Source organism: Electrophorus electricus, chromosome 1, assembly GCF_041902795.1.
Source record: "Electrophorus electricus isolate QZ-2024a chromosome 1, ASM4190279v1, whole genome shotgun sequence".
In the NCBI taxonomy this organism is placed as follows: domain Eukaryota; kingdom Metazoa; phylum Chordata; class Actinopteri; order Gymnotiformes; family Gymnotidae; genus Electrophorus; species Electrophorus electricus.
Window position 1 is genome coordinate 33,990,540 of NC_137497.1, and position 18,796 is coordinate 34,009,335.

The following is an 18,796-nucleotide window of genomic DNA, read 5'->3' on the forward strand; positions in this document are numbered from 1 at the left end:
AGTCTGGTTTGTTTAGGCGGCCATTTTGTGAGGAAAGTCAACTGAACACTGTTCTAAAGCAAGCGGGGACGAGCTCGGGTATGGGGGCGCGCTTACCGTGCAGACCCTCTCCCAGCGAAAGCCAGTCCGGGAGTGATCGAGATTAACGGGCAGTGAGGGGGGTCCCTAGCGAATGCACGTCGCTAATTGTAACGCTGCGACGGAAATACCCCGATTTCGTTTTATTCGTTTTTATTTAATGTCTCCTTACTCCTCCACCCCCTCGCTCCCTTGCTGCACCACAACAAGCAACAATCAGCAGCAACCTCTGGCAAGCAATGCAAACTAGCTAGCCGGAGAGAGCTAGCCATCGAGACCCACACGGCTTGCTACAAGATTTGTCTAGGAGTGGAAGTGAGGAAAACGAGGACCACGGAAAAGGAGTAATCCCGAGGAAAATCAAGAAGTCTGCTGTAGACATTTTGCATACGTGTTGCTTGCTGCCTGGACAGAAAACCAACACTAGCTAACGTGCGGTACTGGGGTTGAGAAGCCGAAAACCTGGACTATCCGTGCGCTAGTTTATTTTCAGGACTGTGTGGAGACTTTGCTAGCTAGCTTACTGATTGCAACGGAAGGCGAATGTGTTAACTAAGGATTTAATAGGAAGCTATCGTCAATTTTTAAAAATTTGTAGGGACTCGCACCCTTCAAAGGGGTGGCGATTTGGGGGGAGGGGGGTCCGTTTTGCCGGTTTTCGGTCTGCCTGGTAGATCTGTGTTGTGGAGGTTAGGACGGAGCCAGGCAGAGGGAATACTGCTGGTAATGGCTGCTTCGAGAAGCTGGAAACGAACCGCCGCCTGAGGTAAGAACACAACGGTTGATTAAAAATTTTGTCGGTGGGTTCAGGTGTGTGTGTAACGCTAGCGTCTTTGTAGCCACGTACCCGAGTCATCAACTTGAAGATAGCTGGACCAGTGTCCCTGCCTTCATGGCAGCGCCTTCGCTCATTTCTCCCAAGCGTCAAGACACCGTGTTCCGGAGCTGACCGGCTGATGTACAGGCCGTTCAGTGCCGGGATTTGACTGGCAATTGGAGGATACCCGAGTATAGCTAGATCAGCTTGTTACTTCACTTAAACTGGGTCAAAATATAACGAACACCAGTGACGAGTATTTAGATGTTATTCCCTTCTTTCGACCGAATAGCCTACATCGTTGGCGCAGATCGGTTCTCGGAGGAAGCAATTTGTATCGATAAAAATCGTAATTCTTATTTGGACATATCTATTAGGATAGGTTTACATTCCTTTACTGACATCAGATATCATTATAGTCTCTAATAATGACTAGCTGCCGAACCCAAATGCCAGCTAATGCATCTAATTTGTTAGCATGATACCTTGAATCAGGTTGCTTGGGTTTGCACCATAACCCTGAACTTGTTCGATTATGATGTGTCGCTCAATGATCAGATTTTATTAAGATTCTGGACTCTAACACTTTTTTTTTTCCTGTCACATTTTTTTTTAAATAAACCGGTTGAAATTTAAGTGACCGTTAAAGCCCCACACGCCACAATTACATTAATGCGAACCTGCAGTGTTGCATGTAGCTAATGCATATCTTTTGAAGAGAATAACTAAAAGCTGAAATATTAGGTAATTTTAACAGTTAATTTATTTACAAGCTATGATCGTGTGTGCACGAATGTTTAAAAATGCACACTTTTTTTCCCTCATATTTCGAAGTATTTTTCAATTATTTGCAGGGTGACGTTACAATTTACCCATTAATGTTCATACGTGCACACGCGTGTTGCTTGGGTGAAAAAAAGACGACGGATGCTGTATAGTATTCTCCCTTATAAATAAGTATAAAATCGTAGTACGACAAATTATTTAGTGTACAATTAGTATATGTTTGGTCGAAAGCTAGAATGTCACTGCCTACACCCCTCATCTCCTTATAGCGTTTTGTGCAAGCCTTTGCTGTGGTGCTGAAGTACAATGCCGGTTCAAAATGGATACACTTTCCTGCTATTCCTTTTCCATGTTGCCATTTCCTTTCACGTTCCCACTGCATCAGTAGTAATTCGCCTTAGAAATTGTTACAATAGAGCTTTCCTCAGAGTGTAAGATTTGTGGTATTGTACATTTGCCTGTTCACACTTACCAGAATGCTCCAAATCATTTCTATCAGTGGTTTATGAAATTGGGTAGAATTTGACATTGTCTTGTAGACACTGAGCTATTTTAAACATCCTTGTATTTTAGCCTTTGAATCACAAATTTAATAACGAAATGAGACTGCAAGTATTCATACCAAGTGAATGACAATCAGTTGATGTATATTTCACAGATAACTGTTCAGTCCTATTTAAAACTTCTACAGGATATTTCTGTATATTTGGCCTGATTTTTTTAAATAATTTAAACTTTATTATTTGTTTTTTTAGTTGTGCAATACACAGTATAAATATTTTTATTTTTTTGGTTTGGTAAGTTTGACACACTGCTATGATTTGTTTTAATTAGTTTGATTGCACTGTCCAGCCGTGTGTGTGTGTGTGTGTATATATGTATGTATGTGTGTGTGTGTGTATATGTGTATATATATATATATATATATATATATATATATATATATATATATATATATATATATATATATATATATATATAAATATAAATTTGTCCTTGCATTAAGGAGGCGCTTGACCTAGGGCTTATGGCTATTCAGCCTGTAGTTTTACATAATATATTTTGGCATTTCTTTGCATTCAAGATTTTTGGAATAAGTAGATCCTGGGGAACAGTGGCAAAAAGCACTTTTCTTCTAACAGAAGTTCTCAAATAAAAACTTTGCCTTTTGAGCATATAGTATGTATATGTATTGTGTAACACAGACAACTTGTTCTTGCTGGTTGGCTCTTTTGAGAGTGCCTTCTGTAGGAAGTTAGGCAGTGTTGTAGATGTTCTTTCCTGAACCTACCACCATCTTCCATCTCTCACCTTGCAGTTACACTAAACACTCCACAACTGGCATCTCAGAAACCATGATTCACACTGGCCACTCAAGGGGACCTTAACACTTTATCTACAGATCTACTCCTGATTGTAATAGTATTTGGTGCACTATAATATAAATAAGAAGAAACCTTATGATCCACAACACCTTCACAAAGGTAACTCCCCCAAGGTATCAAGAAAAAGTGGCTAAACGGGAATACAAACTTTCTCTCCATGGACATTTCTGCCCTGCACTGGGGGTGTGTCTTTTGGTGTATGCCCAGTGTCCACTGCCTACCCTCTTTTGCCCCCCTCCCTGTCTCCCTCCCCCCTGTGGGACTGTCCCATGTGACTTTGCCAGCTCTTTGTCATGACGGTCAACGCGTCGATTCAGATGTGACCCAACACAAGTTGATCTTCCAATGTATGGTCCTGACCCTGGCCCTGTGAGATCAGCACCACTCTCTACAGCAGCCCCTTGATGGACAGTAGATTGGCATGTGACCTTGTCTACATTCTTATGTATAACTATTAAATGTTTTGGGTTTTTTTGTTTTGTTTTTTTATCAAAAATCGAAAAATACTGATGCGTTGTTAATAATTTAAAGGTATTTGAGGCCAGTTAAGTATGGCTTCGTTTATGTTAACTGATCTCCACATGCATTTGTTCATTGTTAGCTGCTTTAGTATCTTCTGTTAAAAATAAGCCTTTAAACCATCCCATGCTCCTGTGCTGCTGGTATATTCAGGCATTCTAAAGATCCTCATTCTCTCCTTTTCAAAGCAAACATCAGAGGCCTGGTGGGTATCAGAATCTGAATTGCTCATCATGGAGCTGGATTGGGAGTTAAGAGCATCATCCAATATCACAGTAGATGGCCAACAGGATGCATGGTTTAACTGCTGACAAACAAAGCAGGTGTGTTCCTGCACCTTTGAGAAAGCCAGAGTTTGATTCATAGCCTGAACAAACTGCCCATCTAAGCCTGCATGACCTCACGGTGTTAACCTCGCAGCTCTTCACCGTGACCTAGCAGATATGTCCCCTGCATACATCAGCAGGAAAGAGAGGAACCCAACCATCCAATTTTGGGGAAGGCAGAACAGACTCTCTAAGACCCTCTTCTATGGATGCCATGCAGCACTGTCTTGGCCAGCGCACTGCATTTGTGACCTGCACCTCCTTGCTGTCTGGCTGTGGCATGAAGCTTTATACCTTTTGGATTATTGTGTCGTAACTATACAAGCACCAGATCACTTTTATCTGACTTAGTGTGTTTTAGCATAATGTTTCAAAAGATATGGTTCACAAATCTTGAGCTCTGTGTGGGCAGTAGTTCAGAGAGAGCAGTAGTTCCATTGTTTGGTTTATAGGCTGCTGTCATTTGCATCACTTTCGTATCACTACCGCTGTCCATGGTGGGCCTCTACCACTTTGCTGAGGAGAGTTTTCACCCACCGAAGCATGGCAGACCTGACTCACCTTGTCCAGTAATGGTCTAGCTTGCTGGTATGAAACTGCTACTTCAGAAAAGAAAGACAACCAACAATCTTCAGGTCAGTGTCTGAGCTTGAATCGCTAAAGCCACAGTTTAAATTAAACCTCTCATAGAAAAACGTTCTGGTCTACAATTAACTTTTGCCTTGCATATCTTTATGGGTTTTGACAGAGAGGGGGAATTGGCCATACATGTATAGTTTATACTGTGTGCGTATGTACTTACATATATGCCCAGATTTGTGATTGGCCCCACACAGTGCTGCCTGGTGTTGCTTTTGCTCCTGGTCCCTGACTGATGCAAGCAGCTCATGCTGGCTCATAAATTGGTAATGAAAAGCTCTGAGAGGTTCTGTAATACTGGACATACACTGGAAGGGGAAAGGCAGCAAGTTGGCTGTAATTCAATAAAACATACCACTGACTCCTAATAGGGACACTGGATGCAGGGCAGTTATGACCCTAATGATGCCATAGGTGGACACTCATATACACACATGATCGCATTGACTCTAGCAGCCATCACTATATATGAATGTGAACTGTTTCCTTTAGCCTTCGTTTAAATAGACTTTGTTTATATGAGATGCACCCAGTTCTCAGGAAGCAGTTTCCGAGCCTGATGTTTAAGGCATTGGTTTTAGAAACAGAGAAAAAGGCACAATGAAACATTCTGCATTAAACTTCAGATTTATGCTTTATGTATTTTCCATTACTGGCCACCTCTATCATTGCACACTCCCTCTCTTTGTGTGTGTGTGTGCACGAGCATGTGCGAGTTCACGAATGAGTATGCACGCATGCGTGTGTGCGCGGGTGCATCAGTACTGTGCTAATCTCCACTGTGTCTGCCAGTCTGGGACAGTACTGGTGCACTCACAGTCACTCCTGTGTCAGTGTTTTATTGACTCCTCCAACGGGGCACATGATGCTTTCCAAAAGCAGAGATTGAGGAGGCATCACCAATGAAAGACTGCATCCACACCCTGTCAGGAGGCATTTAATCTGACTGGAAGGGTATGGAAATGGACTGATCGGCCTAGAGTGGTTGTAAGGTGCTTTGTCCTGTGAAGATGGATTCCAGGCTTGGGGCTTTAGGAGTTTCCTAAAGGGTTTTTTGTCAGGCCATGTAGCTGAACTTGGGGCAAAACCCTAAGTAGCCTGAATCTGCTCTGCCTTCTGCCACAGATTTGCTTTAAGGGGTGCGGGAGAGTTTAAATTATGAAACACTTCAGCATTTATGGCAATGATTGTGTCTGTGTGGTATGTGTGAGCCATAGTATGTGGAGACTGTAGGTCTCTCTCTTGCTGTGTGTGTGTGTACGTGTGTACATGTACACAGGAGCGTCTGTGTGTCCTGAAAGTGGCTGCTCTCCTTGGTGCTGCTTTCTGTCTTAGCAGCCCTGCTTGCTGACCTGCTTAACACAGCAGGCAGAGGGAGGGAAAGAGAGAGAGAGAGTATCGATGAAGACAGTAAGGTAGAGTATAGATGAGGAAGAAGATATGGAGAAAATGCACAGACAAATGAAAGAGCTGCTAGTACAGGCCAGGTAAGGAGGTTGGAATCAGTAGGCTATATACATGCACAATTTTAAGAGGAAGAATAACCTAGATGGTTTACAATATGTAAGTATTTTTGTGTAGCAACATGTGTAGGAAAAAAAATTATGTGGAAATTGTTCTGATTGTGTTGTGGAACTACTTTAGTAGCAGAGAATGGTCTCCATGGCCAGTAATTAGACGTATCCATAAGTGGGAGAATGTGCTTTCAAAATTTAAAGTTTAAATTAACTCACTGGATGCCTTTGCAAAAAATCAAGAATGGTCCTTTTCTAGAAGTCTGTGTGTAGACTACTTTAGCTGTGGGAACTCCATCCCTTTGTTCTATAGCTGCTCATTACTAGAAACAGATTGACTAGGTCAGTAGTGGACAAGAGGATAGGGAGGTTCCTTATTCTAGACTTCTGTTACCAACAGCTTGATGTTGCTGTAAAACAAACAAAAAAATAGCCAGACCTGAAAGACGTGACACCTGTGTCTGTGTATACCTGTACATATATACATATGAGATGGATATTCAATGTTATTTGTCAGCCTGTATATGTGCATCTTTCTCATGCACATAAAGATGCTTAAAAGAGATGCAGTAGAACAAAACAATGACTTTGTGCAAGTGACAACTTTGTTCCCTGTTTTGGTGGGTGGGTGGGTGGGTATGTGTGTATGTGAGAGAGAGGGAGACTGTTTTGCAGGGTCTTTTTTTTTTTTTTTTTTCTTGGCAGTATTCAGTTTCGTTTCGCAGTATTGAAGATAATTGCCAACTCGTCCATCCGACTCCCAGACTACTAATAAGGTCCTGTATGGACAAACCTAATATTGTAGAGAAAGGATTCTCCTTCCCACCCTAAAGTATGGACACAAACACGACACAGCATGGAGATGGTTTTGCCTCTACACTGTAGCTAAGAAACCTTTGAGTTTTAAATCTTTGATTGACCTTCCTTCTGTTGTGGGGATCATCATGTATACCTGAAAACCCTATGAAGTTAGACAGGGCCAAAAGATTCTTTTTTATTTGGCCAAATGTAGGGCTAATATAAGTTTGTGTGATTTATGAGTGCCACCTTTGACTTTCTCTCACTCTCAAAACCACACCCCACCTCCAGTCACAGTGCTGAGCTATGTTGTGAGCCCTGTTCAAAGTGCCTGCTTGAGTCATCTCCAAGCCAAATGTTTGAATAATATAGGTGGGGGGTTGGAGCAAAGCAGTATGGGATTCTTATCGGAGACAGCACTGGGTCACTTGCTGCTCTCAGGGAGACAAAAATGGGTCAACACTGGGAGAGGAGCAGGAGTCTAAGAGTACATCTGTTTGGAGGGGCTGCTTAGAGTGGTGCTGATCAGTGCATGTGATACCTGTGCCACGTTCGTAGCTTTATATGACTGCGTCTCTGCTGGAGCTGGCCCTTAACTTCAGCTTCAGCCGCTGGTCTCATGGTCGTGGCTGCAGGAGTGCCTCAAGTAGTTCTTGAGTATGTGCAGCCCCCGTGTTGAGCTTTGATATCAATGATGCCTATGCTAACCTGTGCCTTTTGAGGAGTTAAAGCTGATAGAAGAGAGATATGTTGGAGAAGTGAGAGAAAACAGGGGTTAACCCAGACTGAGTTCCAGGAGGTGGAGGTCAGTGGTAGGGTCAGGGGTCAGAAGAAGGCAGTCATTCTGGTTCCTACACTTGGTAGAATATTACTAGACCATCCTCAGGCTTTCCTGTTCCCCTGGTTGGTCCATAAAAGACCTTACTGCAAAAATTCAGTTCAGTTCAATTCCATTTTATTTATGTAGCCCTTTTAACAACAGACATTGTCTTGAATCATATTTATGGGAATCCAGGTCTAGACTCCCAAATGAATTTCAAAAACTGCTTTGGGTTAAAAAGTGTCCAGTGAGTTCATTAGTGAACCCATTCACCTGCCTGCTTGCCTTTATACAAGGGGATACCCATCAGTGTGTATATGTTTACCCATGTCAGTTCTTTTAACCCCTGAGCTTGTGTGTCAGAAAGATCTGTATGATCAAGTTTGGTGTAGATGTGTCTGTCCATGTAAAAGGCCCTGTTTGTCACTGTGGGGGTGTGAGGCTGCTCTGTGGTGTTATGTATGACCACCTAAGTGTTTGTGTGTGTTGCATGCATGCACCTACCCCTTTCCAGTATCCTTTCTGTGCTTGGTCTAAGTTGGAACAGCAAGAATTAAATGGCCAGAGCTTTACAGCTGCCTTAACAGAAGCTTAATCACATCATATTAACAGTATCATTGGGATCAAAGAAACCCCGTGGGGGGTTGGTGCACATGTGTGTGGCCTTGTGTGTTCACACATACAGGAGTGCTGAGATTTTAGTTGTGATATTGGCAAAATTTAAGCAAATTGCTATATTGGCAAAGATGATTGTAATAGTGTATATATTTGATGGGGATAGTAAGGTTAGTAGAAGGGGTTAACTAATGAAGCAGTTGCTGTTGGGGTTTATTATTATTATTATTATTATTATTATTATTATTATTATTTAGAAATACATGGACGTAACAGTAGATCTTGAAGTTCTTCATAGTTCACATTCTCAGTCCTGGGGGAGACCACTCCCATTAGGATGCATGTTTGAAGTATGCTGAAGAAATAGACTTTTTCTTCTATTATAGGAAAGGTCTATATGGCAATATTATGTTGATAATGATTCTATTGGTTATGAGTGTAACACTGAACAATATTAAATGTCTTGTCATTTTATATGAATAAGAAGGATATAGAGCTCAACAGATCTGAGCACAGGTCTGAATGATGAATATAACACTGAGGACAGTACAGATATCAAAAGGGCATTGTGAATATCAGATAAGTCTAAAGGAACTGTTACCAGCCATGAAAATGATGTCATCCCAAATTAAGAGGAATATTGACATTAGTCATACAAAGCCCTGACAACTGCATCTCTGCTGAACAGTGTCCCAATAAGAAAGGATATGTGCTGTTTGAACATGGGCTAGAGAGAGGAGGAGTGCTTTTTTATGGACTGATGCAAAATTATTTACGTATAATAAAATAATTTGCATGTCATTGTTTCGGGTCCTAAATAGTTGGAAATGAAGGCTAGGATTCTGAAATGAACCTAGCTACATATTAGTTGTTCTGACCCTACCTTAACTTAAATATTTTGGTTGTAAATCTGTTTGAAAGACATTCCAGAGTTCAGTGGTTGGTATTGGCAAATGTGTTGTGGCTTTTTTTTTTTTTTTTAATAAGTTGAAGCATATATTGTGTATATTGGATATCTACTGTTATTTACTATTGGATCTACAATTATTTAACTGAAACTATTTTAAACTGCAATGTTGGTACAAGGTAGTGAGGCTCATGGAGGTTGATCAGAGGTCAGACCAGTGCTATCCAGAGTTCTATAAATGGGAATCTCGGGACACATTTTGGCTGTTTCTTGTAGATCTTTTCGATACAGCAACATATTGATGACTACCAAGTAATTTGAGTATTCTGAATTTATGGTAGTTGTTGTGTTTTGGGTTTTTTTTTGTTTTTGTTTTTGTTTGTTTGTTTGTTTTTTGTTAGTCATTGGATTGATGGCAAGATGGGAATATTGTATTATTCCTAACAGAAGTCATACTATTGAAATGCCAAGTATTTGGTCTTGGATTAAATATTTTTGTATATTTTTGCCCCTCAGATAAATTCAGTGGAACGTCTCATTACATCAGGTGTGGTTATGTTTAATCCTTATTTATTAAATGTTGGCACAACAACAAAAAATAGTTCTAAATAGCCCTCCATCTTTCCATCTATTTCCACTATACCCTGCTGTGAATTTTTTGAAAATTCACTGAAAAACTGCCCGATCAGTTCAGATAAATGTCTTTTACTTCTTCTTATCATTCATCTGCAATTATGTTCCTCTGGCACCTGTCTTAGAGCTGCTTACCTACCAAAAACCATGGGCACATTGGTTCTTCGGGTGCTCTCAGCTTGCAAGTTGCTACAGGTTGATTGTAATGACTGCATTTGGCCACTAGGAGCAGCAGAGGCGGGCCCACTAGGCACTTTTTACTTGCCACATAGGATACTGCATTATTCGTTAATAATGTTGATCCTTGATGTTACTGTGTCTGTGTGTGTGTCTGTGTGTGTATATGTATATATGTCTGTGTGTGTGTGTTTTTGCTATTTTGAATCTCTCTCGCTCTTTTATTTATATTTTATATATATATATATATATATATATATATATATATATATATATATATATATATATATATATATATATATAATAGCGAGAGAGATTCAAAATTGAGCAAAGTACACAAGGTTTCAGAGAAACAGGAGGTTTCGGACATACACATGCATATATACACACACACACACTTCCAGACTGCAAAGTATCACATCAGGGCTGTTGCCACTAACTGGGATATGTCAGCGGCAGACACCTGACCTTTCACCTTAAATTTACTTTTTAAAAAAGATGATGTGCCGGTTTTGAGTGAAAGGTCATGCCACATGAAAAAGGATAGGTTTTCTAGGAAATAACGAGGATTCTCCCTAGTTTCTTTGTATGAAAGCATCAGACTTTAGTGTTGTGATGAGAACTAGAAATGTATCCTGTGGCCATTGTTTAGAGAAATGTGCTTATTCTCAAATTTAGTTCCATTAAAAATGTCAAAATATAAAAGCTTTATTATCCCATAAATTAATCAGGAATGGCTGATCTAATATGAATCTGTATTTATTCCTTTGTTTTGCTTTTACTAAAAAGCTAATGTTCCTGTTCAACAATATTTATATTTATTAAGTATGGACAAAAAGATCTGTTTTAACACTGTATAGCAAGCACTGTGTTTGATTAACTACCCCACAGGTTTTAAGTGTTATGTCATGTTCTCTCTGTTATAAGCCTCAAGAATTTGCTTCAACACCGGCCTTCACATGCGACCTCTGGTAGCCCTATTTATGGATGCCACCTCAAAGTTTTCTAATGTTAAACTTGACACAGCCCCTGTTCATTCTCTTGATACAGCCCCTCTTCAGTCTCTTGGCAGAACTTGCATAGCACTAGCAACATTGGTCCATTTTTGTCACATGTAACTTCAAACTTTAGTTTGGAATATAGGCTAACCTCTGTTGGGGGAAACTAGGATCTTTTTCTTTCCTTTAGGCTAAGGAGGATAGGAATGTCTTTTATGACAAAAAGTAAGGAACATTTTAATCAAATATTGCTTCTGTCCATTTATCACTCAGTTCACTGAGAGATCATTTTACTGTCAGTGATACCTGACTGTTCCTGTAGCTCATCATCTCCTTAGTACCTCGGTATAGGCTAGCCAGTTAAGTCTCAGAAAAGAGGACTATATTTCTTGTAGTCTTCCGGTCATGAATTAAATGTGATTTCAGATTGCTTGTGAGTTCATGAAAACTTTAATTTCTTATCATTGCAGTGTTTGCAATGATAACCAAACCCGGTTTGTTGCTATTTTCAAATATCATATTTTATGTTCAATTTAAATAAAATGTATTCTGCTGATTTAAAGTTGATGTTATTAGGGGATATTAGATTATTCATTTTTAGTTGTTATGAGAGGTACTGTAATAGGCTACTCACTGTCCTGACTTAAACCTGTTTCCAAAATTCATCCCCTGACTGGCGTGTTTTGTCACATTTGAGGAAGAGACTGATTTGGAAGCAGACCATCACTTTTAGGTTGCTATTTTAAATATTTCAGGTCCCTGAGGTCAAGCGGTGCCATTTAGCTTTATTTAGTTGTAAATAGTTCTGTGTTTGGTGGACAGATGTATTGCAAGTGGAAAGTATTCGCTAGGAGAGCTGTCTTGTTGTATATCTGGTAGTATGCATGTGGATAAAGAGCTTGAAAATAAAGATGTGAGAAGCATGATTTTTTTTTTTTTTTACAATTATTGCAATCGTCATCTTTCGATCTTGCTGGAAAACCCATATTACATTATATTGTGTATGCCCAAACAGACAAACCTGACTTTGTAATATATGCTTTAAAATGATATTTAAAAAAAAAAAAAAGCTTCTCTAGCTGAAACACAACCCCGGCAACCTCCCCGCAGTGTAATTGTAATTCGCTGCTGTGTTACCCCGCTGTTCCTTTTGCGTTCGCTAGCTTCTTCAGTGAAGTTCCGCTACCGTATCTTCCCACTGCATCATGTTTACCTAGCAACACGCATCACCCGCTGCCGGCCCTCCCATTGGTCATTTCAAAACGCACCCGGGACCAATGGCAAGGCTGTTACCATGGTACAATGTGTAGTTGCCGGGTGGAATTTTGCTGCAAGGCACGTGAGTCCCGGAATCTTCGCCTTGCGTTTTTAATCTCGGGTGTCTGGAAGCTTTGCAAACGTGATTTATTTGAACCGAGTCACATTCCCTCTCGAGAACAAGCTCACTTGTACATGCAGACGTTTATCTGTGCGTTTATGTTTTTAAATACAAAATTATTTAATTGACACGTAAGGGGGTTGCAGTATCTGTCACTGGGGTGCGCACTGCTGTTAAGGGTGGAAAAGGAAGAAGAAACTTCAGTTCTAGGTTTAGACCTTTTAAATTTGTGAGATATTCGCAGTAAAATGCCCTTTGTACTGCGTTATATATACATTTCTGTAAAGTACGTTGAAACAAGCCGACACACCTTATAATTGATCGAAATTTAAGAATACAGTACCTGCATTAAGTAAAAAGGAATCACATTCTCAGGATGGCTTTATACGTTTGAATTTAGTTTTATATAACCAAATTGTTTTTGTTTATTTATTTAGGTAAGTATGCTGAAAGTGCGCTCAACCTTGCAGCTTGGTCTTTGACCTACAGAATACATGCTTGATACAACATTGTGTATATGTAGCTCAAGTTAGGAATCACGTGGAATTGGGTGGGATACGTTTATGTAAATTTTTATGTTGCAGTAAACATGAGTTTGTTTGTCCCTGCACAGAGCAGCTACAGGTTTTTGCATTCCCTCAGTATTTTATTTTGATAAACGCATATACCTAAACTGTTTAGAAAACCTGACCCATAGTGGCCAAATAAACTAAGCGAACGCAGTTTTTAAAGGTTTACATGAGCAACCCTCTGACAAAAGACCCTTAAGGTAAAGCCTGTATAAAAACCTGTTAAAATCACCTTATAATCATTTGTAGTAAACATATAGCGAAATTCTAACTTGTCATGGCAGTCCTTTATGCAAACAAGTTGACTGAATGTGGATTCATCCTTTTTGTTTTTGGGCTTTGCGTTAACACGGAAGGTCATAAACTTTTCCAGAGTGATTTCTATTGCTAATCTGATCATTTATTTTTATATTAATACGTACATGTTCTGATTTTTTTCTAAACGGTCTGTTTTCTTTCGGTGTATCCCTCAATACAGATGTTAAATAGCTAACTCTATAAACATGTAGCGATAGCAGTCCCTACTTTGTGGGATACAATAGCGAAGACTGCGCTCTTATTTGCTTAATAAACTTTCAGCAAAATTCAAAAAACAAAAATCAAATATTTGATGAACGTGGGAATTGTTTAATATCGGCCTCTTGTTTCTTAGTCATGTCATAATTTAAAGACTGATATAAACCAAAGTTAGCACTATTTCATAAAGGAGTCTAACCTGATCCTGCATATCCTTGCCTAAGTTCGCTTTTTGTTCTCCACCCCTTCACCACTCATATCATTTTACCTGAAGTCTTATGTTATTATGGCACGTCATTCTGGCTTCGCGCTGCGTTTGGAGACAACAAGGAATGGGGGGAGGAAAAGGGCAGTCTCTTCTCCGCCCACATATCAAGCTGACCAATTCAAAGAGCCATAAGGACCTCTTCTGACCAATCGCACGCAAGCTGCCGTGGCGTCGGATAGCAACAGAGCCTACGAACGCGCACACAGGGGGTGGAGAACGTGTTGCCCATGAACGCGCGTCAGAGCAAGCGTAGGGAAGGGAAATGTGACGAGTGGTTATGAGAGAGGAAGGGAACGGCAGTGTGCGCGCTTTAGCACAGAAAAGTTGGATGAAACTCTAAAGGCAGAGGAAGTAAATTTGACTTTTATTTTTAAATGCTAAATATCTGGCCACAAACCGTGCCTGAGCTGACTGAAAACCATAACAATACTCTCACAATGGAGAAGCACCTACGCCTTCTTGTAGGCTTTCGAGTCTAAAGTGTTTTTTTTTTTCCTGTCGACAATGAGGTCACCACTTCAAAAAACCTTGAATTTCAGCGTTTTAGTTACACAAACTGTTGTCTAAATACATTTAATCGAGGTTGATATGCTAGTCTGTTTTTGCTCTTGACTCATGTCTCAGTAGTCTGAGCGTAGTAGTATAGCATATAATAATTGATTGACTAGCTTAGCCTATATGTGCAGTGTGAATATCTGGACCTATCTGCAGTTACTATAAATGGAGAGAAACGGTTTGGTGGAGCTACTAACATTGAGAAGGGGGAACTGATATACCGGGAACATTTCTTTTAAGACGCCTTTTTTTATTTGTATCAACTTGGTGAATAAACCATTGGTCATGCGTCATTACTTTGATACGTGTTACACCGTTCTTAGGATAGGTTTCCTAGTTTTAGTGTTCAAATATTGAAGCGCTTGGAGCTGCGTCAACCAAGCTCTTGGCCAGAGCGACTCTGCGCTCTCCCCCTGTGTTTGAAACGCGGATGGAACAATCCTCAACGCAGGGTGTGGATTCGGTGCCGGCCAGAAAGGCTGGACAACAAGGAATAATAACTAAAGCAGGGAGATTGACTTGAGCCTGGCTGTGGAGGAAACAACCTCGGCAAAGAAAATTCCTACAATTGGGAGAGACGAGGAGGATCGTTTAAGATTTTTTAAATGAGAAATAGAACGTTGAAGGACGGGGCTAACTGAAGAGAACTGTACACGGAAGCTACAATTTATATGCGGAATAATAACTACGGTGACAGCTCAGGATGGAAGTAGCCTAACATCGTACCGCAAGCTATCGTGTATTTTCAACAGTTTTCCGTGATGCATTGAGATATTATTATTTAGAACTGATGAGCATTAATTAGATTCGAAATCTTGCGTGTCGGTTTTTCTTTCTGATTCGGGATCACAGCTTATGTTGGGACAACAGCGGGAGTGAGGTACACATTGGAAAATTAGCTTAAGTCAACTGTCATTACTTGCAAGAAAGGACCGGACCGTGGGCTTTGCTGTTTTTTTCTCTGCTTGTTTTAATAAAAGGTAACGGCGCACTGGTTTAACCAAAGCCTCTCCGAAACGAGGCATTCTGTTTGAAAATTGCCTCATTTAAAGTCTCCAGTGACCTTTTTTCGGAGGCGGGGGGAACTACCCCCCGCCCCAGTCCCGAGAAACCGACACACACGGATCGGCAAGATTTCCCTCCTGAAATGATTATGTGCCTGTAACAAAAATTGCACTTCAGCACTTTGCTTCGTCGTTGTTTGTGCATGCACGTCTTTGTTTCTTCGTCCAGCGCACGAAAACGTTTATCACTAGCCGTACGTTGTTGTCGTTCGTGTTTTGAGCACCTTTTGAGCGCCACCTACTCACGCCACTTTGACCTGCCAGAGCACTAGGTCGCTTTTTGACATCCGCGGACTTTGTTAGTTCGGTTACAGGGGAAAGGTTACCGGTTTTGTTTGTACCGGGGACGCCTTTGACACTTTTTTCTCTCAGTTGGAACTGCGCCCTGTCTGCCTATCAGGATCAATCTGCAAGTTTAGAAGCAAGGTAAAAGGCAACAAATCGTTGCCGTGCACCTGCTTCTTTTGACTGACTGACTTTCTGTAGGATACATACACAGACCATAAGAACCTCTCGCTATTTTTAGTGACAGTGATGGGGTAAATGGCGTTGAAAAAGAACACCCCCACCCTCAACCTCAGTCCACCAGCACTCCCAGGTTTAACTCTGGTCCTCGTGTCAGCTGCTGAATTATCTGGACCAGAAAACTGAAGTGGGACTCCTGTTTCAACCAGGCTCTGTGTCTCATCATCCTTGTCTACAATTTAACAAGCTTATCAGTGTTCAACTGGATGGAATATGCTCAGTATCAGTGGACAATGAAACTAGCAACCATACACGCAAAGCAAACTTTAGTAACCAAATAATTTCATCCCAATATAAACAGAGAAATATATATATGTAACAGAGTATATATAATAGATATATATTGCAGATTCGTAGTTTGAATATGTATATTATATTTTTATGCTTAAAGTGAGCATTGTTGCCTGAAACCCAATCCATTGCCTTAGATTTACAGTAATAAAGGGAATAGCACGGACGTAGTGAAACAGTGTTTGAAGTAACTTAATGGTGCCTTTTCTGTTCATCTGTTCCTTAAGTCTTGTCACTTCAGGATTTCACTAGCGGTCAAGAAGTTGTTTTTTTTTGTTGTTTTTTGTTTATTTTTGTGTGGTTGACTTTAGTTTAAATCCTAATATTACTTGCCTTTATGGCTCACACTTGAGTTTGATTGGCACTGGATGTATCCTGCTGGACTGAAGATTCACTGAAGCATGTGGAAAGGATTACTTTGTTCTTGATGTCAATGAATTTTTCCAAAGTGTTTTTTTGACCACCCCCTTCCCCACAACAAACTTGATTTGATGTAATTCTTTGAAGATCACGGCTCAAAACAAAAGCATTTCCGATGGTGATCACTTCGTCTGTGGAGGAGAAGCCACAGCCTTCTAACAGAATGGTTGCAAACCTGTCGACCGAATCCTGGATTGGCAACCCAGATCAAAGTCGCTACTTACCACAGTCTCATCAGCTTCGAAAGCCATCCAGAAGTTAGTACAACCTCTATTTTTCATGACGCGGGCATATAAATGCTTCTACGTTTGCCCTTCTAGGTACTGAATGAGGATTTCACAATGATGCAGGACATTCTTACAGCATTAGAATGTATACTGAGTTGGTGTTACATTGCAGTGGGAGTTTGTCTCAACTTTAAAGCACTTTTTGGGAAGACATCTAGTCAAATAGGTTATAAGAAAGCTTTCGGTTTTGTCCCTTGTTCTTTGGCATATATTTCTTTGAACTGAATTAATCCATGGTGGAATGTGTATACTCTGAAGTTTTAGATGGCTTCCTTTGTTGCACCCCATGATGCTCTCTGAAATTTTGTGTGTGTGTCCAAAATTTCAAGATATGAGAGAAATGTTCTCTTGGTGTAATTTTAAACTTTCTTCAATCACCCAAACAGTAACAGAGAGTTGAGCTGTAATCTAAAAAATTAATTAATTCATAATTACATTCAGGTTAGTGATGACATGACAATGCATGGGGATTTCTAGGGAGGACCTAAACCTATTTTTCATTTGTTTTGCTGTTGAGTATCCAAACAGGTATATTGTATGGCTGCTGTACATTGCTGTACATCACTGTACAACTTACCGTTCTGTGAATTTGTTCATTTCTCAGTGTTGAAGTGCAAGGCTTTACAGTCTTCAGTGTTCAGACAAATCACACTGGGTTGACAAGAGAAAGTCACACAGCTAATCTACTGTCTGGATGCCTGTGGCTGACAGTGTTTAAAATTTTATGCCTTTTTAATTTGGCTGGCCATGAGAATTGTTGAAGGTAGCAGAATTAACCATTATAAGATTCAATGCAGTAGTGCTTGTGCTTGTTTAATCCTAGCTGTTAGATTGTAGTATTTGGTTGTGGTTGGTCAGTGTTCCTCTGTTTTTTGTTTTTTTTGCACTTTTGTCTGTGCCGGATGTTGATTGGCCAGTTGTTTCACCCACAAGAGACCCCTGTAGTCTTTTGTTCCTTTTCCCACCATTGTTTTAACTTTTCTCATTCAAACAATCATGAGAAAATGCTTGCATTGCTGCAGAAGCAGAAAGAGATCTTCTTTTGAGTTGTCTGAATTTATGTGTGTGCGCGGGCGCTTGTGTGTATGCGTCATACATGCTTGGTGCACACTGCACTGAGCTTACAGCTCTGGTCATCGTGTTGCTGGGAGTATTGGCGCAGAAGACATCACAGAGATAGAACAGGGTGTACTGTAAAGAAATATGAAACACTTTTCTAGATTTGACAGTTGTCTTTGGAAAAATCAGGGGTGGCGATTGGTTACCAAAAGTAATTTTAAAATATGTTCGTATCTAGGAAGGAACTGGTATTTTATTCATACATGCAAGGCTGCTTGCGTGTCTGTTTGCTTGTTTGTTTTAAGTAATATCTTAAATGTGATGTTCTGGGGAGCACAGTATTTTATTCTGCTTGCACGTATTCATGGATATGCACATAATAACAGATTAATAACCAAGGACAAACAATGTAGCCTAAAACACTTAAATAACTAAACTATAATGCTTACTCATTTAATGTCAGCTGAAGAGGGTAAATCAAACAATAAACTCATGTCATGCTGAACTAAAGACCCAGATGAAGTCCATACCCTGTACAGCCAGTAAACAATGGATTTTAGAGAGCTGCATTTGATGATTAGTGATATGGAGCTTTCTATGGGGCTTTGCTTGTTCGATGTTAAAATATCCACTCCACCTAAATGCTAATGGAAGTCTAAAGTAGTTGAAGAAAGAGAGAAAAATTGATATCATAAGAAAGTAGTAAAAGTTTTGCGGAGATATAATGTTTGTTTGGTGAGCATTTAACTTCATAGTTGTTCATTCCTTAACTGTTTACTGTTCACCTGTCTTTCCCATTATCAGTTAGGTTGTCCATGGAGTTAAAAGGTCTAAGCTCTCCATCACGTGTTA

The 18,796-nt window shown here is 40.2% G+C and overlaps 1 protein-coding gene across 3 annotated transcripts in view; it reads left to right on the top strand.

Moving 5' to 3' along the window:
- The first annotated feature begins 66 nt into the window (after nucleotides 1-66).
- The window catches only part of dyrk1b (dual-specificity tyrosine-(Y)-phosphorylation regulated kinase 1B), a 40,115-nt gene continuing 21,385 nt past the window's right edge, over nucleotides 67-18,796 (top strand). Inside the window, exon 1 of one of the 3 annotated variants that reach the window (XM_027005327.3) lies at nucleotides 67-844. Coding sequence is in view for 2 of the 3 variants with exons in the window: in XM_027005324.3 (XP_026861125.2) it covers nucleotides 16,714-16,855 (142 nt within the window). In the remaining variant the exon portion in view is untranslated. Of the gene's footprint in view, nucleotides 845-14,003; nucleotides 16,856-18,796 lie in introns of those variants that run through there. The other 2 variants (XM_027005324.3, XM_027005325.3) reach the window with 2 other exon arrangements.